The 24,634-nt window shown below is 35.2% G+C and overlaps 1 protein-coding gene across 1 annotated transcript in view; it reads right to left on the bottom strand.

The window, feature by feature from the left end:
* The window catches only part of CCDC141 (coiled-coil domain containing 141), a 248,914-nt gene that overhangs the window by 197,398 nt on the left and 26,882 nt on the right, over positions 1 to 24,634 (bottom strand). Inside the window, exon 3 of the mRNA XM_074302989.1 lies at positions 1,822 to 2,013. Within this exon, the coding sequence (XP_074159090.1) occupies positions 1,822 to 2,013 (192 nt within the window). The remainder of the gene's footprint in view (positions 1 to 1,821; positions 2,014 to 24,634) is intronic.

The raw sequence follows: 24,634 nt of genomic DNA, 5'->3' as shown, positions 1-24,634 counted from the left end.
CAGCAGACACACTAAACCACATTGAGGATAACTGGGAGATCTCAAACCTGTTGGTGAGATAGAGAGATGTCTACCTCAAGCATGTGAAGACTTCCCCTAGCAAATGGGCAAATGAGAACAATTTATTCAGGGCCATGAAGGCCACTGAAGCAGACATTGAAGAGCACTGAAAGTTTGATCAGACATCAAAAATACTAAAGTCATCCACAGCATCTGGACTTTTTTCTTACCACTAGATTTCAATGACTCAGAAAAAGAGAAAATAAGACTGACTACTTTTCTCTGCTCTGTCTCACTTAAATCCAATTTACATGCAAGTTAGAACATCACCCAGGATGAACAACATGTTTATTTTTCTTGTTTCTTCACTTAGAAGAGTAGGTATAATTCTGTGTATTCACTTTGATCCAACAGTTTCACCACTGGATATGTATCTGAAGAGATTATAAAAGAGGGGAAAGGACCCCACCTGTGCAAAAATATTTTTAACAACCCTTTTTTCTAGTGGTAAAAAACTGGAAATTGAGTGGAGCCCCAACAATTGGGGAATGGTTGAATAAGATATGGTATATGAATGTAATGTAATGTTAATTATTCTGTAAGAAAAGATATGCAGGCTGATATCAGAAAAGCCTGAAAATAATTAAATGAATTGATGGCGAGTGAAGTGAACAGAATCAAGAGAACATGTTATATAATTAAAAAACAAGATTATATGATGATCAATTGTGGTGGACTTGGCTTTTCTCCACAATGCATTGATTCAAGACCATTCCAATGGACTTGGGATGGAAAATGCCATCTGTATCAAGGGAGAGAATCATAAAGACTGAATGTGCATTGAAGCATGATATTTTCACTTTTGTTTGTTTCGTTTTTTTGGTTTTCTCCCTTTTGGTCTGATTTTTCTTTTCAACATGACAAATATGGAAATATGTTTGAAAGAATTGCACATATTTAATCTATATTAGATAGCTAACTGTCTTGGATAGAGAGGAGATAAGGGAGAAAGGGAGAAAAAGCCTTACAAAAATGAATGTTTAAAGTATCTTTACATGTTTTTTGAAAAAAAAATACTATTGGGGAAAAAATTAATATAGATAACAACCAAAAAAAAAGAGTGGGGATCATTTCATCCTTTAAATTTGTATTCCTAGTATCTATCAAAATGTCTGGCATTTAGTAGGTATTTACAAATGCAAGCTGACTAATTATATAAGGCATTAATAGGGCTACAAAGAGGAATGAAATAGGATCTCTGATCTTATAGACGTTTTAGTCTTTTGAGGAAGATAAGACACTTATACAAATAACCAATATGGTACACTATCCAAGTGGAATGAGAGGATTAAAATGCTTTGAGCACAGGAAAGAAAGATCACTTCTGTCTTGGTAGCAGAGGAGGAGACCAGTTCTAGTTTTTCCTCATGATACTTTGAAAATGTCTAAAAAGTTATGCAATTACTTGGAAGAGATAACCTATTATTCCATGGGAATATTCTCACTCCTCTAGGAAAGAATATGTATCTCAGAAACTCCAAAGAAATATGAAACCTAGGAATTTAAATTTTTTGTACTACCATCTTTAAAGAAGAGAAATGGCATTCCTTACTACTCAATCTTAAGCTGGATATTTACATTTATTAACACATAATACCATGTCTTGGTTCAGTTTCTTCAAATATCAAGAAAAAAAAAACATGCTTCATGTGGATCCTATTCACAAAATTCTCATTTGTGAAAATTAGCAAAAACATTTAAAGATTTTAGTTTGTAAGCCCTTGGGTGAAACAAGCAGAAATGGAATTTCCTAATACAAACCTCAAGAGCATTTTCAAAAAACTCTGAAGTCAGTTTCAGAAGCTCTCTTCTCCTCTCCAGGATGGTGATCAGGGCTGCCCAGGCGTCTCCTAGAGTCTCAGCCATGGCCTCATAGACTTGACACTGATCCTTGTTCTCTTCTGCTGCTTTGTCTGCCTCCTGTAATAGGTCCCATACCCGATCTTCCAAAGCCTGAACCAAGAGAAAAAATTAAATACATATAAAAATTCAGGTCAAATTTGACTTGCTTCACAAACCCCAGAATTTTACTGATGTGGATTCTAAGAGCTCCCTGTAATGAAGCAGGTTACAACTCCAACCCTTTGAAGATCATCTTCCTACTTTCGGTCGATGATCATTTCATTCCTTGGTGATGAATCTACTGATGATGAATCCTGCAATGAACCACTCTCTGCAAACCATTCTACTTCAAAATATCATTGTGGCCAGGTGTAAAATAGAACACAGGATCTGGCAGGTCCTACCAAGCTCGAGAGGTTTGGGTCTTTATGTCTGTCATCCAAATAGAATATCTCCACTGAGTTTGACATTAATTAGCTAAAGATTTTTATAAAGGAACATTTGAATAAATATGTTTTGGATAATTTTCTTGCCTTACCATGAAAATGAACGCAGACCTAAAGTGAAGTAAGCTGAAGCAAGAAAAAATGACTAAAATATTATAAATGGAAATAACCACAATAGATAAATTTAAAAAGACTAAAATAGAATGACCAAGTTGGTTCTAAAGAGATACAATTCTTTGAAGAGGTGGGGGACTATGGATATGCAATGCTAGAGATAGTATAATAATTAATATATTGACTAGAGGTAATTAGATGTCACAATCAATAGAATGCTGGAACTGGAATTTAAATCCACCCTCAAAATATTTACTAACTTTGTGACCTGGCTTTAGTATATATGTCTTGGTTTCCTCATCTATAAAACGGGGAAATAATATCACCTATCTTTCAAGATTGTCATGAAAATCACATGAAATAATATTTACAAATTGATTTGCAAATTTAATACACTAAATAAATGCAATTATTATTATAAGTTTTTTTGAATTCCTAACCCCCATCCCAAGTTTTTATTTTTCATGAAGCATACTTTTCTAGGTGGAAAGGGTAAAGATGATATTGAGAAATTATTATATAAAAAGGTTTTAATAACTTTTGCAATATGTTTATAACATGAGGTCAAATTCTACCTCTGATTCATACTAGACAGCTGGATAGTACAAATATATAGACAGCTGGAATCAGAAGAACTTGAATTCAAATCCAGCCTTGGACACATTAGTTATATGTGACTTTTGAGCCTACCTCAATTTTTTCCTTTATAAAATGGGGAAAATAATAGCACCTCTCTTTCAGGCTTATTGTGAAGATTAAATGAAGTGATATTTGTAAAGCATTTTGCAAACATTTATCATTTTACTGTGTTTTAAATTTTAAAAATAATAATCATGTTATTTGTGTCTCCAGTGGCAAATCAAGTAATATCTCAGAGTTTGAGGCCTCTCTCTAACAGTGAGAGACTTACCTAGAGGTGAGATGCCAACTGTCATTGTGGTTTATTATTATTATTTTTTAATTTGAAAATATATCAGTGGGAGTTCAATACAGTTTTTCTTTTTTTATAGATTTTTATTGACAAAACATAAGCATAGGTAATTTTTCAACATTGACCCTTCTAAAAACTTCTATTCCAACTTTTCCCCTCCTTCCCTCCATCCCCTTCCCCTAGATGGCAGGTAGTGCCATACATGTTAAATATATTAAATATACAGTTTTTCTTAAATATGAAACTATGATACAGAAGTCAGGTTTTAGAAGTTGAGCCAGCTTTTTCCTAGGCCTTTTATTACCCTGCTGCAACATCCCAAGAACATATTCAGATACCATACTAGAGTACAATCCACTAATGATTAAAAAAAAAAGATATATTTGTTGCTTACTCTGTGCCAGGTACTACAGATGCAAAAACAAAAATTAAATTCAAGATGGAAAAGTATTCCAAATGAGTGTAGTAGAGCGGAAAGGGCACTTGACTGAGAGCAAGAACATTTGAATTCAAGTTCCATTTATTAGCTTGTAACCTTGAATAAAGCATTTAACTTGACCTTCCACTACTTTACTTGTAAGTGATAATAATACACCATCATCAAATATGATTGTTATGACAACATGAAGGGATGGTGTATATAAGATGCTTTGTAACCATAAAGTTCTATTTAAGCTTTAAAGAACAAAGGTATAAATCAGCTCTTCCAGACTCAAGTTATATTAGACTGGACTGAATACATATATTTGCAATGTCGTGGGTTAACCTTCTGGAGTCCAATGTACTCCCTGGACTGATAAAGGAGGGAAATAAAAACTCATACTAAAACTTTTTCAAACATTCATAGAAGTGCCTGAAAGACTTATCTAAAAATGTAAATGCTATTCATGGATCATTCCAATCAGATTCTACCATAGATTAGGTTGAACACGGAGACTTTCTCTGGGGAAGTCTATTCAATAGGTGCTCTGTTTGCTGAAGTGTTTAGGATGAACTGTACAATCACAATGCCCAAACTATCATGAGAATCAGATCCATTATGTGGCACTTGCCTTAGTTTGTCATGAGAGAGGATAATTTGCGGGCTACTTCCTCCTTCTATGACATTCTTTAGATTATCTAGAGGGTTGATTAATTTTGTCCCGTACATGTTTTTTATCTTTTACTTTTATCATGAAAATAGATTAACTCAGTCACAATTTCTCCTCTCATTTTCAGGTGCTATTTCAAGAATGTTTAATGAGAAGAAAAATACATATTAGACACTTTAATATTCCAAGATAACTCATTCTCCTGACAATAATTATATTGAGGAATGAAAATAGGAAAACAGGAAAACCTCATGACACAGATGGAACTGAGAATAAGAAATAATAGAGAATGAATTCATTATAAAGCTAAGCATAGGATAATAATCACCTGGCCTAGTATAGCTACTGCTCCATATTTGGCATAAAGGTAGCAAGATTGATCTGAATATAAGGCAAAATTGTCTGTTTCTGAAGAGATGCTATGGGAAATATTTTTTTTCATATACATAAACCCTCTAATCCTTAATAAATTTTAAATGGCTTTGCTTAGTTTGGCACAGTGTATTCCAAATTGAGGTCATGGAGATATACTAGAAAATACTAAAAGCTAGAATCACAATAGTGTCACCTGCTTGCTAACATTATCCTTTCTATCTCAGAAGTTTCAAAGCAAGTTTGTTAGAGGACTGGTGGTCTGTCAGTGATTTTGGTGATTTGTGAACTAATGACCTTTTGTAATATTCATGATTATATTATTACAATATTGATAATTCTATTTCTGACATGAATTAATAATTGGTAGAATTTAATTTGGGGAGAAACCAGCAAAGATGGCATAGTGAGAGGAAGCAATATAAACATCTCTCTACCACAACTACTCCAGAAAAGATTGAGGAAGATTACTACAATAAATGGCAACCAAAAAATCCAAAGACAAAAAATGGGTACTTTATTCTAGTCCACACTGACCCAAGAGACAACCAGAACTTTGTGGGCATTAGCAGGGAGGAAAGAGAATGGAAGGTCCAAGCTAGGGAAACCTGCACAGGTTTATTACTATAAATCAGTAATGGGCTGCAGCTCTGTCATTCTATCTCTTGTTCATATTCACAAAACCTTCTCAGGGACTGCAGCTGAAACCTGAAGCTGTGTGTCCAGGGCAAGGAGTATGGACCAGAAATTCTATTGCAATGACCCTGGCAAACCTTCCAACATACTGATGGTGTTGGTGACCAGCATCTATCTTCTGAAGCTCCCACTAGGAATATAATCTTATAAGAGGAAAATGAATCTTTAATGAAATAAAGAACTTCCAAGTATTCCTTATGGAAAAACCAGAGCTGAGTAAAAACTTCAAACTTCTAGTACTGTAATTATTGAAACACATAAAAAGGTAAATACATTTGGTCAACAAAAGGGTTTATACAAAGGGTTTGGATAAGGATACATCCTAATGGACAAAGAAGAACCAAATGTCACCTCAGAACCCTAATGTTAACAGTGATCAGAGAAGTTACATTAGATTGAGAGACTAAAATTTGTTTTGTTATATTTTGATGCTCTTAAGAGACAAAAATGGTGAGAAAGGAATTGAGGAAAGGAGCAAAAATTTCTATTTCACATTATTTGACTGTTTAAAGGCACTATGCAAATATGGAGGTGGGAGTGGAGAGTATATGTCACTTGAACCTCATTTTCATCTGAAATATACAAAGAAATATAGAACACACATACATACAGATACAAGGAGAGAGAGAGAGAGAGAGAGAGAGAGAGAGAGAGAGAGAGAGAGAGAGAGAGAGAGAGAGAGAGAGAGAGAGAGATACAGAGAGAAGGGGGGAGAGGGAGAGAGAGACAGAGAAAGAGAGACAGAGACAGAGAGATAGACACAGAGAGAGAGAGAGAAGGAGGGAAGGAGAGGGAGAATGTACTTCAAGAAGAAATATATCCAGTATAACAGGTGTACTAGAAGAAGGGAAAAGAGAAAATAATAGTAAAATTAAATTCATGGTGTGATTATTCAGAAGCAAAACCATCTCCAACCTTGAAGGATTAGTTAATAACAGAAAGTTTAAAAGGAGAAAAAAAGTCCATGGGCCTTTGATTAGGGACTGAACAAGAGAAAGAGAAGAGAGAATGGGAAGAAAGTTAAGCACACCATTTTAATATTAATTTACTAGTTCTAAGCATACTCCTCCCTCCTTTTCTTCTCTGTAAAGAAGACCTTACCTCAAAATGAGGAAAAAATAGAAGACAGAATGGAAGGAAACATAATTTTAAAAATCCCTATGAATGGGTTGAATTACTAATAAATGAATGGATTAGAAAATAAAATTCAGGGGCAGAGTGAAGATGGTGGAATAAAGGCAGGAACTGCCCCACCTCTCCCCCAAACTGCTCCAAATTCATTTAAATAATGACTCTAAACAAAATTTAGAGCATCAGGATGCCCCAAAAGCCAGAATAGAACATTTTCCTGCCAACCAAAAATTAGAAGCTCAGCAGAAAAGGTCTGTGGCTCCAGGGTGAGAGTCCAGCCTCCAGTCCAAGTGAAGGCCCCAGCCTGGACCCGAACACTGAATTAGCCCCAGTATTGGTGGCTTCCAGACCTCTCAGCCCAGGGACACCAAAGAGGATCTGGGAAGGTCAGCAGAAAAGGCCTGTGGAACTAGAGAGAAAGCCTATCCCATAATCCCAGGGCAGGCCCAGCCCTGCCCCCAGCTCTGGAGGACTCAGCATCAGCTAGGTGGGACTTCTGAATCAGCAGCAGTGGTGGAGGCTTTTGGACTTCTGAGCCTGGGAATACTAGGGAGGACTTAGAAGGTCAGTGGAGAGGGTCTGTGGCAACAGAGTGGGAGTCTGGTGTGCAGTCCTAGCCCATTCTGGTCAGCAGAGCCCCAGCTCAGCCAGCACACTTGATCTTATAACTACTGTAAAGCAGGGACACACCTAACTGCTCCAGGGCAGAATATTTCTTGTGTTCAGATTCCTAGAAAGATCTCTGAAAACAGATGCACAAAACCCCTGAAGCCTGGGACAGTGCACCCTCCACCCTGGAAAAAGAGCCCCATTTTACCAAACAGTTAAAAGTCTGAGCAAAAAACAAAAAAGGTTTCTCACCATTGAAAGTTATTATGGTGACAAGAAAGATCAAAACATACACTCAGAAGATGATAACAAAGTCAAAGCTCCTACATCCAAACCTCCAAGAAAAATAAGAATTGAGCTCAGGCCATGGAAGAGCTCAAAAGGGATTTGGATAATCAAGCAAGAGAGTTAGAGGGAAAATCAGGGAAAGAATTGAGAGGTGCAAAAGAAAATATTAAAAAGCAAATGAGGAGAAGAATGCTTTTAAAATCTTTAAAAATTGGTCATTTGGGAAAGGAGGTACAAAAGCTCACTGAGGAAAATAATTCCTTACAAAATAGAATTGAGCAAATGGAAAGGAGTGATTTTGTGAGAAATCAAGATACAATAAAGAAAAAAAAAAAAAGAAAAGAAAAAAAAGATGAAAAAATTGAAAAATGTGAAATATTTCATTGGAAAAACAACTGACTTAGAAAATAGATCCAGGAGAGATAATTTAAAAATTATTGATCTATCTTAAAGTTATATATATAAAAAAAAAAGCTGGGCCATCATCTTTCAGAAATTATTAAGGAAAATTGTCTTGATATTCTAGAAGCAAAGGGTAAAATAGAAATTGAAGGAATCCACTGGTCACTTCCTGAAAGAGATCCCCAAATGAACACTCCCAGGAATATTATAGCCAAATTCTGGAATTCCCAGGTCAAGTGGAAAATATTGCAAGCATCCAGAAAGAAACAATTCAAATGCAATAGAGCCACAGTCAGGATAACACAAGATTTAGCACCTTCTACATTAAAGGGCCAGAGAGCTTGGAATATGATATTCCAGAGAGTAAAGGAGCTAGGATTACAATCAAGAATCACCAGCAAAACTTCAAGAGGAAAAAAAGTGGTCATGAGACAAATGAGACAAATTCAATAATTTGTAATGAAAAGATCAAAGCTGAATGGAAAATTTGATTTTCAAATACAAGACTCTGGAGAAACATAATCTCTGATAAGGTTTCATTTCTCAAACATAAAGGAAACTGAGTCAAATTTGTAATAAATAAATAAAAACTATGCCCTAATTGATAAATGATCAAAAGACATGATCTTTGCTCAAAAGGCTGCAAATTCATACACATCTTTTTTCCCTAACACCACCACTATTCAGTATGAACACCAAAAGAAATTGGGGGAGGGAGGGAAGGAAAAATGAACTTTATTTACAAAAAATATTCATAGCAGCTGTTTTCTCAGTACAAAAAAAAATTAGGAATTGAGAGGATGCCCATCAATTGAGCAATGGATCAACAAATTGTGATACGTGATTGTAATGGAATATTATTCACTGGGAAATGATGAGCAGGATACTCTCGGGGGAAAAAAAACAAACTAGAAAGTCCTCCATGAATAAAATGAAATATACTGTATACAAAGTGAACAATGTTCAAGGATGAGTTGTTAGTTGTAAATGCTTTCTTATTCTCAGTAGTACAATCATCCACAACTACTCTGAAGGATTTATGATGAAAAATCATATCCATACCCAGAGAAGGAACTGATTGTTTCTGAATGCAGATTGAAGTATTCTCTATTTTTTTTCTTTCTTTTTAGCTTAATTTTTCTTAAAGGTTTTTATTTTCATTAGGGTGGGAGATGTTTTCTTTCACAATCTGATTTTTATAGAAGTGTTTCACAAAACTTCATATGTGGTTTCTTAATTGTGTATGGGAATAAGGGAGAGAACCCAGAACCTGAAAATCTTAAAAACATATGTAAAAAAATAATTATTTTAAATATAACTGGGGAAAAACATTAAATAAATAAATTTTTTGAAAAAAATAAAATACAAAAAATATGTTGCTTACATATAATAGAGACTGACAAAGAAGTTAAAACAACGTTCTAGAGCAAATGTCTATTATGATTCAGCTGAACTCATAAAAAACAAATTAATCATCTTCCATTGACAACACAATCAAAATTACATTTAATACAGAGGGCTCAAAAAACCTAAATAACTTATTGCTAATGAATTGGTAAATTGAATAACAAAACAAAGAGATGATAGGACATTTCATCAAAGAAAATAATATCAATTAAACAACAGCAAAAGTTATGAAATGAAAAATTCAAAATATATTGAGCTGCTAAAACTAGATTTAAATAAAAACTTAAAAAGAAATCATTAATCTGGTTTATAAAAAGAAAAGATAAGCCAAATTTCTGTCAAAAATAAAAAAGAAGAAATCACCAAAAACTATTTTGCCAAATTATATGCAAATAAGACTGACAAATAAAATGATTTTTTAAAGTATAAAATATCCAGATTATCAGAAGAAAAAAATGAAAATCTTAAATCACCAAAACTCTGGGAAACATTGAATAAGTCAAAAATGAAATCCCTAGGGGGGAAAAAAACCCAAAAAACAAAAACCTCTGGACCATTTGAATCTGCAAGCGAATTAAACCTAACAAATTTTCTTTTTTTTTCTCCCTTCTGGGAATTATATTTTATTTACAATTTTTAAAACTTCTGTAATCATAAGCCCCTTTCTTCACTCCTCCAGCTCCCACATCTGAAGGTCCTAGAGGGCCTTGAGGGCGAGGGAGGAGAGAAGGAAAAAGCTTCTCAGGAGCTGCTCCTCATCTCCCACAACCCCCAAATGAAATGGATCCCCAAAATGCCACAGGTGAAAGGTGAGAACAGCACAGGTAAACTTCCTTCTGGAAGGTCAACACGAGGAAGAGGAGGAGCAAGGTGGGGAAGCAACCTCCCTGGCAGCCCCTGGGTGGGGGGAGCCAGCCCCCCTCCACCTCCCTTCTCCCTATAAAACGAAATCTTGGAACAGGGACTGCAGTAGCACTAATTGTCGGGTTTCTGGACGCAGAACACTTTGGCTTTCTAGTCTCCAGACGTGGTCACCAATAGAGAGGTGTCTTTGCTGAGGGCAAAGTCAAGGATCTCAGCTGTTTAGCCCGGGGAGTTGCTGAGCATCCGTGCATCCCAGAGCCGGACCGCTCTGTCGAGGCTGCGGCCACCCCTTCCTTCCAGAGCAGCTGCACAATGCCCGACTCACAATTCTATTCCAAATAACTATGGAATGTTAAAATTTGGGGAAATATAGATTAAATAATAAGTAATAATAATATCCTAAGTATTTAAAATAATGCCTGGCACATAATAAGCAATTAAGAAATGTTATTGAATTGAAGTAAATTAATAGGTAGAATTATAATTTTTTCACTATATTGATCCAGTTCAATATTCAGAGAGATAAATAGAGATAGAGAGATAGATAACAAGAAAAGGGCCAATAAGTTAAAAATACTTTTTGTTAGCCAAGATCACACAATTTGTTAGCAGCAGAGTCAGGAGTAGAATCCAGGTTCCAGAATTTGTACCCACCAAACTATATATTTTTTTTACCCTTTGTGGCCAACACTTTTGTAAGTAAGTGATTGTATTGCTAAATTGGCTAAGATCATAGAAATGAGTAAAGTTGAGTGACCCCATTTGGAGTATAGCACAGCATTACACAAGCATTAATTACTACTGTGTTTTTGTCCATCACAAGGTACACAAATTAATTTCTGGATTAGAACATTCTTAAAAAATAAGTCTCTATGGTTTTCATATGATCTGGCAATGACTTTAAAAACCACTACCAAGCCTGAAAAGTATTTTTTTAAAAGATAACTCATCTTTGAGACAGATTTTGTTTTCCTTTTTTCCCCTTCTTTTTTTCTGTCTTTGTAATGAAATATTTGAATGCATGTAAATAGATCATTGTGCCAAACTCTCATTTGTTGAGATATATAATACGAACACTTAAGATTTAATATTATAATCCAGAAATATAATAGAAATGATGAAAATCTGTGCTATGTAAAGTCAGATCCCAGCATTTTATGCTCCATGTTCAAACAGCCAGACCAAATATGGCTCATAAATTTCTGAAATGGCTGCTTAGATGAAGATAGAACATTGCATTCTGGGATTTGTAGTTCCCATGGGTTTGTTCCCATATTAATGATGAGGGAGTCTACAAACTATTCATTTTTTATGTGTCCCATGGGCATTCCTACTAAGGATACTAAAATGAGACTGAACATATGTGAAGGCAAAGTTATTTTCTCCATTATTAGTGCAACCACATTGCCAGTGCTGCTATGTAATGCATTCTAAATCAGTGTTTATAGTAATTTTCTATTATTTCTTTCTAATGCTACTAATAAATTTGTTTCAAATCCCATTTGAATACTAATGAACAATTTAAAATATTGAAGGCATTTGTGTAATAAGTAAATTGGGGCACTTGACTCTTAGGTGTCTTTCTCCAGAGATAGATCTGTATGCTTCAACAAATTTATTTTAGTCTGCCAATATAATTCTGATGCCAGATGTTCCTGCTATTACTCATTACATTTTAGAGACAAAATAAAGATGGAATCACAGATTTTCCTTTCTTTGTGACAGATTTGGCTATTAATATTCAGGAACTCTCTTGGAATCTTATCAGGTCCTACCTACAAGAAGACCTTAAAGACCCTTCCCAACTTTAAAATAAACTGAAAAGTCAGAGATTACTCTGACTGCTGGAAATATTTAACTATTAAACATTGTAAATGGGAAATGGTTTTAAGTATCTTTTATTGAAGGTGACAGGTAGCCAGTGATAGTAGATAGAAGTCTGGCTTTGCAGTCAGGAAGGTTTGTGTTGAAATCCTAGTATGGTACAAATCAATTCTAAGAACATGAGCAAACTATTTATTTCAGTGTCCCAGAGAACTCTTTAAGACTTTAAGTTACAGGGGCAGGTAGGTATCTCAGTGGATAGAGCACCAACCCTGAAGTCAGGAGAACCTGAGTTCAAATGTGACCTCAGACACTTAACACTTCCTAGCTGTGTGACCCTGGGAAAGTCACTTAACACCAATTAATTGCCTCAGGGGGAAAAAAAGACTATAAGTTACAGAGCAATAGCTAATCAATATCCATAGAGGAAATTTTCACATAGGAAAGGAATTCCTATGCTAGGAATGAAATTGCAAGTCTGGAGAAAGAGAGAGAAGGAGAGGAAAGTCAAAGAAAGAAACTTAGAGAACCATCATTTCATCAGTTCCATTGAATTAACATCTTGTGGTAAGTATCCTTGTTTCAATTATACTTCTCCAAAATTTGGTCCTCTATAATATAGATATTAAAAGAAAAAAATGAGTTGTTTAGAAAAATAATAAAATACACAAATTAAACTTGTTTCAAAGGTTCGAATGTCATGTTAAGGATGTAGAAATTATAAGCAAAAAAGAAAGAACCACTTCTTTTCTCAGCAAACTCAAAGAGAAGATTAGTTAAGAGGTTGTTCATCTATTCTTCTTTTTCCTTAAAGGAAACAAAAGTCCTAATATTCACATTAATGAAGAGCATACATTCCAACAACATATTTAATTGTCAGAAGCAATATTACCAAATCAATCTAATTCAAATAATTACTTATTAAGAACTTTATGCAAGGAACTCTGCCTTCAAACAGAAGATAAAAAAATAAATAAAAATTTACATAAGCTATCAGTGATAGAAAAAAATCAGCCCTGTGTGGATGAATTTCCAAAGAAAGATAATTTATTAAATGAAGCAATTTAATGGTTGAGAAATAATACTGGGGAATAATGACCATGCTGGCATTCTGTCCCCATAACTAACAGGGAACCAAGTCTATCCATGCATCTTATTACTGCACCCTTCTCCTAGACCTTTATCTAGCCTCTTTTCCCCTCCTGGACATCTGGACATTTAGAAACTATGGTCCCCTCTCTGGGGAAGTCTACCCACTTTAGTATTCCACTCTGGAGTACAAACTCAGATAACCCCACTATTTTTAATTAGCTCCAGATTATGTTTAACATCATACCCAGCCATTTACCAGAAAACTAGTATCTTTCCATTTGACTTGTCACTCTCACTTATCCCTCTCCCATTCCCCCTTCCTTCCCACTCGCCTTCTCTTTCTCTTTCTGTATGTCTCCCTCCTTCTCCTCCTTTCTTTTTCTCACCATCTCTCTGCGTTTTAATGCTTGCTATGGGACAGTATTTAAAGAAAAATTATCATTTTTACTCAAAGAGTGTGACCATAAGCTGCCTTATGTATCCATTTATAGTCACTGTGATTCTCCCAACCAAAACAAGTTGGTGGTCATCTAGCCATTTCCATGACTGTCTCCCCATATGAGGATGAAAGTTGCTTAAGTTAGGGGTGGTCTCAGTGTTATACTTCTATCCACAGTGTCTAAAACATAGTAGGTGCTAATAAATGCTTTTTTTTTCATTTATTCTTTTCCTCATTTATGGTTTCCATTTTCAGCATTTCTGATGTAACATGTAGATTTCTTCTTTGACATCCAAACTTTAGATACAGAACTCAATTTTGCCTAAGCCCTTCTCCAAAAGTATTTGTTTCTTCTAGCTCAAATTCATTGTTGTACATTATAGATAAACATCTCATTTTCTCTGGCTTTTCATTAGTGTTCAGCTGTTCTTATTCAATTATTTGATGTCTCTGACTTAACTCTCAGGTTACTGACACTAGGATCTTGCCTGTCCCATATTATCACTAAAAATGAACAAGCATGTGCCAAGTGCTTATTTTGTGCTAAGCACTATGCTAAACTCTAGGGAATAAAACAAAGATAAAAATAAACTCTGCTTTTAAAGAGCTTACATTCTAATGGAGACATAACATGCAAACAACTATGTAAATTCGAATTACACGTAGAGTAAATTGGAGATCATTTCAGAAGAAGGCACTAGCATTAAAGAAGATCAGGAAAAGTTTCTTGTTAAAAATAAGATTTTAGCTGAGACATGAAGGGAGCCAGGAGGTAGAAATGAGGAGGGAAAGCATTGTAAAGTTGAGGGACAATCAGTGAAAATGCATGGAGCCTGAGGATGGAGTATCTTGTGCTGGGAACAGCAAAGGGGTCAGTGTCACTGGATTGTAAAGTACATGGAAAAGAAAAATGCACAAGAAGCATGAAACAAAGGGAAGGACAGATAATAAAGTGCTTTAAAAACATAAGAGAGGGTTTTTTAAAAAATCTGATCCTAAAGGTAATAGGGAACCATTGGAGTTTCCCTGCATGATATGCACTGTGATAGAGTACACATGCTAAAATCTGGGCAATGTGATTATTTCTTTCACTTTATTTTCTAGTTTGGATGATGAGACATATCTTTTTCTCATTATAGGGGTTCATAAAGGAAGTTTTATAGTCACCAGGGAAATGCAATATGTGTGATGTTCCTGAAGAGGACTTTTGTAGAACTTTGCCATAAATAAATAATCCTTCCTTTATCTTAATCTTTTAAAGAAGTCTTCTGTATAACTCGAAAACACATCAGGCAAACATAAGAATAGATCCATATTTAATGTTATGCTTGATAGAAAACTTTATAAATGCCATCTATAATCATGAGGATTTCAATAGTCCATGGAATTTTAAATAAAAAAACTGTTAACAAAGTCAACTTTGTAAACTCAATATACACATGGGATATTTTATCTGAGGAGAGGTTTCAAGGTTGTATTTTACTCAATCAAGGTGTTTTCTTAAAATAATAGAAAAATTGCAAGTGAAGCCAAAGGGGTATGGGAAGAAGACAAATTATGAACATAAGCAGGCTGTATGTTGTTAACAATGGCATGTGCAAGAAAAGGTACAAAAGATATCACCGAGATTAGGTATTATTTGAAAAGAAGTTAGTCCAAAAACAAATCAATATTGAAAGACATTCAAAAGACCAAGGGAATGGTGTGCTGAAAATACTAAGAATAAGAGTAAAGCCTTTATATTATACGTTGGATAGATCTCTAATGGGGGATTTATTAATTATTATTTGATGGGAGATTTATTATTAAAACCCAGGATGAGAAGGCATCCATGAAGGGAATGAGAAACATGAAATAATGATTGATGAAGGGGGTTCAGTTAAATTATTTTTTAAATTATCAAAAATTTGCTTTCTTTACCTTCTCTTTAAAAAAAGGAAAAACAAAATCTTTGTAATTAATAAGCATACTCAACCAATACAAAATTCCCATAATGACCACATCAAAAAATATATGTCTTATCTACATGAGTTTATTACAATTCTTGAATCATAGATTTAGAACTAAAAAGGACCCAAGAGGTCTAGTCCTACTATCTGGTAGATGATAAATTTGAGAGTCTGGTACCAGACTTAGGTGTTTCTCAGGGTATATATGTGGCAGGGAGAAAGGGGAATTGGGGATGAAAAGGAATGAGGGTCTAAAATACAAGATGATCCACAGACCCACAGACAAGGGAGAACTGTGCTGAATGCAATGATACAGTAGATGGAAAGAAGAGGGAAAAAAAAAACATTCTGAGCACTGTGAGAGAGAAAACCGGTGCCTTGAGGGCAGGGCATCTAAAAGGAGAAAAGAGAAGCATAGAAAATACCAAGGGTGTGAGCTGGGCAATAGGAATAAACTTGACTTCCTTTATGGTTTTGCCTAGGTTCAGCCCTTTGCATTTGGAAGTCATTGTACAGAAGTAAGGGTCAAAATAGATATGCCTCAGTCTATTCAAATGGTACTTCAGTTTCTGACAAAACAGGAAGGCTCCTGTGAAATATAGTGCTCAGATTTCCCAATGTTATTGAAATTAACTGAGCTTTTCAGTATCCACCCAAGGCAAATGAACGTGCCTGGCAACATGATTACTGAGCTATAATCCATGATTTTTTTGTTTGCTTGTGGAGATCAAGAGAGGTAATTTCAGAAAAAAAAAAAATATATATATATATAGTTTATAGACTATGATAAGTCAGTGAGATTAGCTTTGTTTCCTAAGAAAATACTAGAACATGTTATCAAAGGGATAGTTAGCAAAATATCCAGAAATGCAAACGGGCATCACTATGTCTTTATCAAAAACAGGTTATTCCTTACAATCTTATTTCCTTTTATGACAGGGTAGAAGAGAGAGATGCTACAGAAATAATTGCCCAGGATTTTTAGTAAAGCATTTGACAGTGTTTCATATTATTCTTATGGAGGAAAAAAAAAAAAGGAAAGATGAGGGCTGCATCTATGGTGTTAAACCCAGAGAAGAACAGACCCCTGTTAGTAGCATAGTGTCTTAGAAAACCACAAATTAACAACATCTGTGTTGGCTTGTATTTTACATTTTTTTAAATAAACATTTTCTAATTATATATTAATCTGGTTGGAACAATGCAGGAGTTTTATTGGCACCTGGAATTTAACACCTTTGAACAGATCATTATGTTTACTCAACTAACAAGCCCACATCAACTTGAAAAAGCCTCTAGTATAGTTCCCATGCAGAGAATGTAGTGAATACAAGGACTTAGAAAAAGATACAGATAGCATGCTTTTCAAATTCACTTCAGGTCCAAATCTGTCAGAGATAACTATCATAATGATTAACTGTCAGAATTTTAAAAGATCTCAGAAAGCCAGGACAGAGATGTCAAACTTACATGAACCAGATTCAAATGTAAGAGAGAAATGTTTAACAAAATAAATAAAATTTTGATAAAACATCTAATACATTGTGTTTTTCTAACTCAAAATGCAGCTGCAGAGAACCATTTCTACTTAAGTTTGATATGCCTGGGCTAAACATTAGATTGAATTTATTTTAATAAGAATTAATAAGGATTAATGTAAGTTTCATTTGTTTTTCAAAGTTGGTTTCACAGATACAAGAAAGGATAGACAATAGTATATTCGAAAAATATCTGAAAGTTTTATTGAACTGAAAGTTTATTATGAGCCAGTGATGTGGTAAGCAGGTACCAAATGCTAATTTGTTTGCATTGAGAGATGAGAGAGGTGATGGTCCTTTGGGGATACAAAAAATATTTAGCTCTTAACAGAAAAATCTTAAAATAGATGCAACAATTTTGTTGAAAGTTATGAAGGCACACTGGGAAGTGAATGCAAATTGTTAGCACTACTGTCTATCTACCCAGGTTACTTATACCTTCGGAAGCTAATAATTAATGTGCAACAAGAAAATGGTATTTACACACATATATTGTATCTAGGTTATATTGTAACACATGTAAAATGTATGGGATTACCTGTCATCGGGGAGAGGGAGTGGAGGGAGGGAGGGGATAATTTGGAAAAATGAATAATAAAAAAAAGAAAGTTATGAAGGCTTGCCTTATGAAAATAGGATTATATTTTTCCTTCTTGACTGAAGAGGACATAATGAAGAGAAATGGGTAGAGGTTACAAAGAGGCAAAATTAGGCTTCACATAAAAAGCTAACACTTATTTATAATTATCCAAAAGTGAAATGGGCCCCTTTAGAAAGTCATGAAGTCCCTTTGACTCTGTCTTCAACCAAAAAATGGAAGATGACATGGCAAGGATCCCCTGCAGTTCTGAGATTCTGTAATTGAATGGTTTTGCAGTCCTATGATCTCATTCCTTTGGTTTATACTTGAGCAACATTTGGCTTTTAGGGAAATCATTTTTATAATTTCATTTTTGTTTCTCCATATAGCACCAACTCTGGAGCAGTAGAAAAAGTACCATACCTGGAACAGTAAAACCTGTATACAAGTCTTTTTTCTAACACTGTGTGACCTTTTCAAGACATTTAATATCTGAGTCTTAGTTTTCTCATCTGTAAAACGGGACTAATAATACCTAAATTATCTATATTATAGGATTGATGGGTCCCTAGTCCTTGTTCCTGACATGTTTTTTGTGGGCATGATGCGTCAGAGTCCAGAATCTACTCAAAATTGTATATCTAGCTAAGGTATGTGGAGCAATAAAACCTAAAAGACATCATGGTTTTTTCCTTATTTCTCTTTTACAATTTATAACCTTGTAGGCTATTAATCTATAGACTAAAGCTCTGAATTTTCAGTATTAAAAAACTCTCCCAAACTTTCTCTAATTGCTAGACTCTCTTAGAGACTAGCCCATCAGCTATGGTATAAATACACCCTTTTGTGATTATAAGAAATTTTCTTTGAACTCTTTCAAATTATGAACCACACCTCTCACACACTTCAGGGTTGTAGTGATCTTTTTGCAGACCAAAGAATACTATGTGAAATGTAAATATGAATTATTATTATCACTGAGCTGAGAAAGTCCATCTTCTAGGCAAACTTCTACTATCTGTTTACACCTTAGCAGTAAGAAAGGTAGGCAGTAAGGAATGATAGAATACACTTTAAAAGCCATAGTTGTGATGTTTTGTATATGATAGGGAAGAAAAAAAGAGACTCTCTCTCTTTAGTTGATATCATCAATGATATCAATGACAAAGAATATAATTACAAAATATCAAACAGAAGTTAAAGAATTTCTTACAACCTCACAAATAGAGTGTGAATAAAGTTCTTAATCATTTTGAGAGAATAATTGATCTTTGGCCATTGGATGAAAGCAATTGATTTCACATTTGCCTTCTGTGGGAGATTCATTCACTTCTCTTGAACCTTCATATGAAAAGGGAAAAAATCCATTCAGAGGCTTAGGAGTACAAAGTGATACTTAGGAGGTAGGAGAGAGGACTTTCAATCCTTCCTCCAGGCATCTAACCGAGTTACTGGGCCTATAAGAGTTGGTGCATCTATCCAGGAGCAGAGTTATAAACTAGAATCTCTATCAGTAGAGGTGGTGAGAAAAATCCCATGCTTGCCTATATTGATCCTCCCAACAGCTCTATGAGATAGATAAAACAAATATCCTTATTCCCCTTGTATTCTGGCCCTCAACTAATCAAAGTTCTCTCTGTGTTTTTTTACTCATAACTCTTTCATCCCATCCTCCCCTCTTTTTCACACATACACACATTTTCTCTCAGTACCCCACTATTCCTGAGTATATATCTTAATATCTTAATTTATCTTTAAATTTGAAAGTCAATTTAATTAAGATATAAAAGAAAACATGAACACAACTTAGAGTTCAAGAGATCAATACTTCCATCACTTTTCAAATGTGAAATGGAAAAGCTACTTTTAGTTTTCATTTGAATTTTTTACAATAATTATATTTTTATGTTTTTTTAGTTATGCTCTTAGGTAGTAGAAGCCTAGGTTACAAGTAAAATTAAATCATCTGATAAAACACTTAAATCAATTGATGTTGGCAGCAATAATATGTTTTAATAAAAACCTAGAGGCATAAAACAGCATAAATGAGGATATTCTATCTCTTAATAAGCCAATTTATTTTGTAAGCAGACTTCATTTTATAATTGAGATAGGATGTTCCAACGACAATGTCTTGTGTCTAGGTCTCCCAGGTGTTAGTAAGGATACTGGGAACAGCCTCAGTTGAAGCTTTCCTTTCTCACCTAATCATCAAACTTAGTAAAGTGTGGTGGAGTAGGATCTGAGTGATAGATATAAACTGGTTATTTTAAAAGAATGCAAATTGTCTCCCCTCCCCATCTGAAAAGGGCTGTAAATACAGGTTGTTACCGGGACACATGATAAATGCATTTCGCTCTGCTAACTGTGGTTTGAATATTGCTGGGTTTTAAAGTAGCTTATTTTATGGACTTTCTACTTCCTCAAACTAGCAAATGAGAAGAACTGCAAGCATTATAGATCTCTTCCTCACTGAAGTGTTAAATGATTCCCTGAATAGCTGAACAGCAATTTTCTAAAAGAGTAAATATGTTGCCTATCTTGCCTCAAATTTTCCTGACATTGTGGAGTCTACCCATGCTAGACTTTTAAAAATCCATACTCCCACCCACTGCCATCCATCATGTTGATTATAGGTCAGCTTGTGAATGTTCCTGGCCTTTCCCCAAGTAGCTGGGAACTCGAGGGTCTCTCCAGCCAGAAACCAGGTAGGAACTAATTCTATCTTCCTGACATAGCTCTAAAGTCAGAGTTCTAGCAGCTACCACTAATCCACCCAGAAGTGACAGAGTGTAGGAGTTAAGTGAAGGATTCAGACTTTTTTGTTACACATTTTACGAGATAGATAGAATGCTGGAAATGGCATTAGACTTGGAAGCAGGAAGAAAATCTGAATCCAGCTTCAGACACATAGTGTGACCCTTGCTGAGTTTAATAAACTCTTTATTAAACTCTTTCAGTCTCAGTTTCTTTCTCTTTAAATAGAATAATAATGGCCCCTACCTTCTAAGATGAGAAGTTATTGTGGGGCAGCTGGGTGGTGCAATGGATAGAGTAGCAGGAATAGAGTCAGGAAGTTCAAATCCTACCTCAGACATATACTAACTGTATGATCCTGGGCAAGTCACTGTACCTGTTTGTTGGGGGCCGTAGCCCCCTTTGATATTCCTTGTTTAATCTCCAACTTCTTTTGGGCTAGTTTCGGTTTTCAGTCCCCATTCTAATGATCTGAAATTCCTTTCTGGGGAGAGACTGAAGGAGATAACAATAGAGAATTTTTGTCTTATTTACAATAATAAGAACATTGCTGTCTTATTTACAACCACAGAGAATTCTTGTATTATTGACAAATATCTCCGAACCTCTTGATAACATCTCTGTGCAAATATTGTTTTGATGACTCTAGTCATCATGTATGTATATAAGGAAGGCTGAAAAATGAAATCTTTGCATTTGGTATATACCAGCCAAATGCCCATCAACTGACGTCCCCCTTTTCAGGCAGTTTGGGTCTTCCTGAAGGCCAAATGCCTGTCTATCCCTTTATGATCAATAAAGACTTTATTTCCATACAGCATTAAATAGCAAATTCCTTTGCTGCCAAACCCCGCCCTTGGTTACTTTGGGGAAGGAAGGAGAGAGAGAGAAAAGGAACTGACCTATCTCGGTTTATACCTCAGTTTACTCCTCATCATGTTTGCCTCAGTTTCCTTATCTGTAAAATGAGCTGGAGAACGTGATGGCAAGCCATTCCAGTGTCTTTGCCATGAAAATCAGAAATGGGATCATGGAGAGTCAGACTCAGCAAGAACAACAAAATCTATGGTGGAGAGGGTAAGGGGACAGTTTACAAAATCATAATGCAAATCTGGTCTCAGACACATACTAGCAGTATGACCCTCGAAAAACAACTTCTGTCTCCTTCAAATGCAAAATGGAGATGAGCAGATAAATAGTTTGTGGATGGAGTACCGGGCCTAGGGTTGGAAAGACTCATCTTCCTGAGTTCAAATCTGACCCTGAGGAACCACTTAATCCTGCTTGCCTCAGTTTCCTCATCTGTCAAATGAGCTGGAGAAGGAAATGGCAAACTACTCTAGTATTTCTGCCAAGAACCCCCCCAAAAAAATAGGGCCATGGTGAGTTGCACATGATTGAAACAACTCAACAACAAATATAAATCAAAATATACTTGATTAGAGATTAAAGATCTACTTTTAAGATGATTACCATTGGCTTTTTTGTTAAAAACTAAAACAATCCAAATCAATGGATAAAATAATAGTGAAAATATAAGTTGAAATAGATATGTGAAAATACTAAAATCCCTTAAAAATTCTAAGAATTGTAACACGTATGTTCCTGAGTAAAATATAAAAGTGTTATATAGTTCTAAGCTGTAATTATGATGATTGTTACTCAAAATCCATAAAACACCACAGAAAAACTTCTTTCCTGTTCTAAATATGAACAGATAGTTAGACAAAAAGGATAGGAAACGTTTCCTTTGACTCAACCTCTTTATCCATTATAGAGCTGAACTTAGTGAAGAAAATACTGCTTAAGTTTACCCTTTACTTTCTTGATGTATAAAAAAGAGTATTTTATTAGCCCATAAGTGATAAAGACATACTCCTGGCCTAACCTCCTATTTGAAATCAGAGCTGTGGTTCAAAGAGATCATGATGCAATGAGCTTAGGATCCGAAAACCTGAGTTCACATCTGGTTTCTTTGACTTATCAGCAATATTTATACAGTACCTAGTACATTATCACTGTTGACAAGTGGCAAGTTATCCAAATCTTTGTGAACCCATTTGGGGTTTTCTTGGTCAAGACAAATGGGGTGGTTTGCTATTTTTTTTCTCCAGATGTGAAAGCTGTGGCAGAGTTAAGTGACTTGTCACACAGCTAGTGTCTGAGGTCAAATTTGAACTTGGAAAGAGATTTCCCAATTCCAGTCTTCATGCTCTATCCACTTTGCCATCTTGCTGCTTAGCATACAATAAGTGCTTAATAAATGCTTGTTGACTGACTATGACTTTGCCAAGGCACTTCATTTTCTTGTCTTGCCTTAGATATTCATTTTGGATCCTAATACATGAGAATTTTATTATCACTTTTCAAACCACAACCATATTGTAAATCAACGTGAAATTAGTTTCATGATGGAAATGCCAGAAGGGCTCTAGTCTTCCAGTGTTCCAACAGTCCCTCTGTAATTAAATGTAAATAACTCTGAAACAGATAGTAACGTTATTTTTTCTTACCTAATTTTCTGCAAAATAACTATTGTTCAAAAGAGATTGCTTTTGTATGGGGCAGATAAAAGACCGTATTTAAAACAGATTTCTAATGCAAAAAAAATTTTTTAAAGCCTAGCAACATTATTTTTAAAATGTGTTTTTCTAAATTTCTTTTTCTTGGAATATTTGCATATAAATGACTCTCCAACGTCTGCTCTGCAAAATGAAGTAAATAAAGTAATTAGAAACAATCTACAGGTTTGTGGCTCAGATTATTAATGGTGGCTTTTGTTATTTAAGGAAGTTAAGGCTGTACCAGTTGGTTTGTTTATATTTCTCTCCTTTTCCCTTAGAATCCTGGTGCCTTTTGTAAGATAGAGAACAGAGCCCTGGAGGCATACCAAGAATGCCATTGTGTGTTTCACTGGTGGGGACTCAGAGCATTTATAATTGAATGTAAAATGACTGACAGCTCCCTAAAGGTTGATGAAAACCAGAGCATTAGGAGGCATTTGTACTAGATTTAACAATAAATACATACAGGTGTCCCACTAACATCTCACAACAGAGCAAATATAAATTACAAGATGGGAGCAAGTATTCCTGACTCTAAAGAGTTAAGAGCTCTTCTTTAAATGAGCTCAAAGACTGTTCAAATTCTGTATCTGTGCAATCTATTGCCTGTCTCAATCTCTCAGCCTTCAGTTTGCCTAAGTATAAAAGGAAAGTGTTGGACTAGCTAACTTCTCTTTCACTCCTATGATTCGATGTCCACTCCTGGATATTTTTTTCTGTTTCTTCCCCTTACAGTGTAAATGGAAAGAGAACTTAAAAGAACAGAATACTGGAAGGCACCAAGATAATATGATGAACTTTATACCTGGAGTCAGAAAGTCCCGAATTCAAATTTGTCCAAATCATATATATCTACTATCTGTGTGACTCTAAGGAAGTCACTGAATCTGCCTCAGTTTCCTCAACCATCAAATAGCACCCACCTCATTGGTTCTAGTGAGGAATAAATGAGATAAAATTTATAAAGCACTTAATATAGTGGCTGGTACATAATAGGTACTTGCTAAGTGCTTGTTCCCTTCATCTTCCCTTCTGCCACTGTCTTTCTGACTCAATATGCAAACCATTTCACATGAATTGTTTAAACCTCTAATCACAGAGAATTCCAGATTGGAAGGGCTGTCTATTTCAAAAATAGCAGACAAGTAGTCATCCTTCTGCCTGCAGAGCTCTAGTGAAGAAAAACCCATTACCGACAGAGGTGCTCTGAACCATTTTGGAACTGCTCTAATCTAAGTTTTTCTAGTCTTCCAACTTAAGTTTGCTACTGTTATTCATTCTGTCAGCTGGAGTCAAACATAACATACAGAATCTCAGAGCTAGGGGGGCTTTTTACCATCTTGCCCATTTATCTAACAGGTGAGGTAACTATGACCCAAAGATCCTTGACCTAAATTCACCTAACTAAGTGTATGGCAGCGCTAGGACCTTCAGATCATGTCTCCCAGATTCCAGTCCAGCCCCTCTTTCACTACTTGTTTAGAATCGGAAATGTTACTTAACCATTTCGAGAATGTTTTCTGTGTATGTCTTTCCAGTGAAACTCATTGAGTAGAAAATTCCTGACCCTGAGATTCTTGTTCTCTTTTTGCAAGGTCATCACCAAGTTTGGATGAGATACTCTCTTGTTCAGTTAGG

The sequence above is a fragment of the Sminthopsis crassicaudata genome, chromosome 3 (genome assembly GCF_048593235.1).
Source record: "Sminthopsis crassicaudata isolate SCR6 chromosome 3, ASM4859323v1, whole genome shotgun sequence".
NCBI classification, from domain to species: domain Eukaryota; kingdom Metazoa; phylum Chordata; class Mammalia; order Dasyuromorphia; family Dasyuridae; genus Sminthopsis; species Sminthopsis crassicaudata.
The sequence above is the reverse complement of the archived record's forward strand: the minus strand, read 5'-3'. Positions and strand labels throughout refer to the sequence as shown.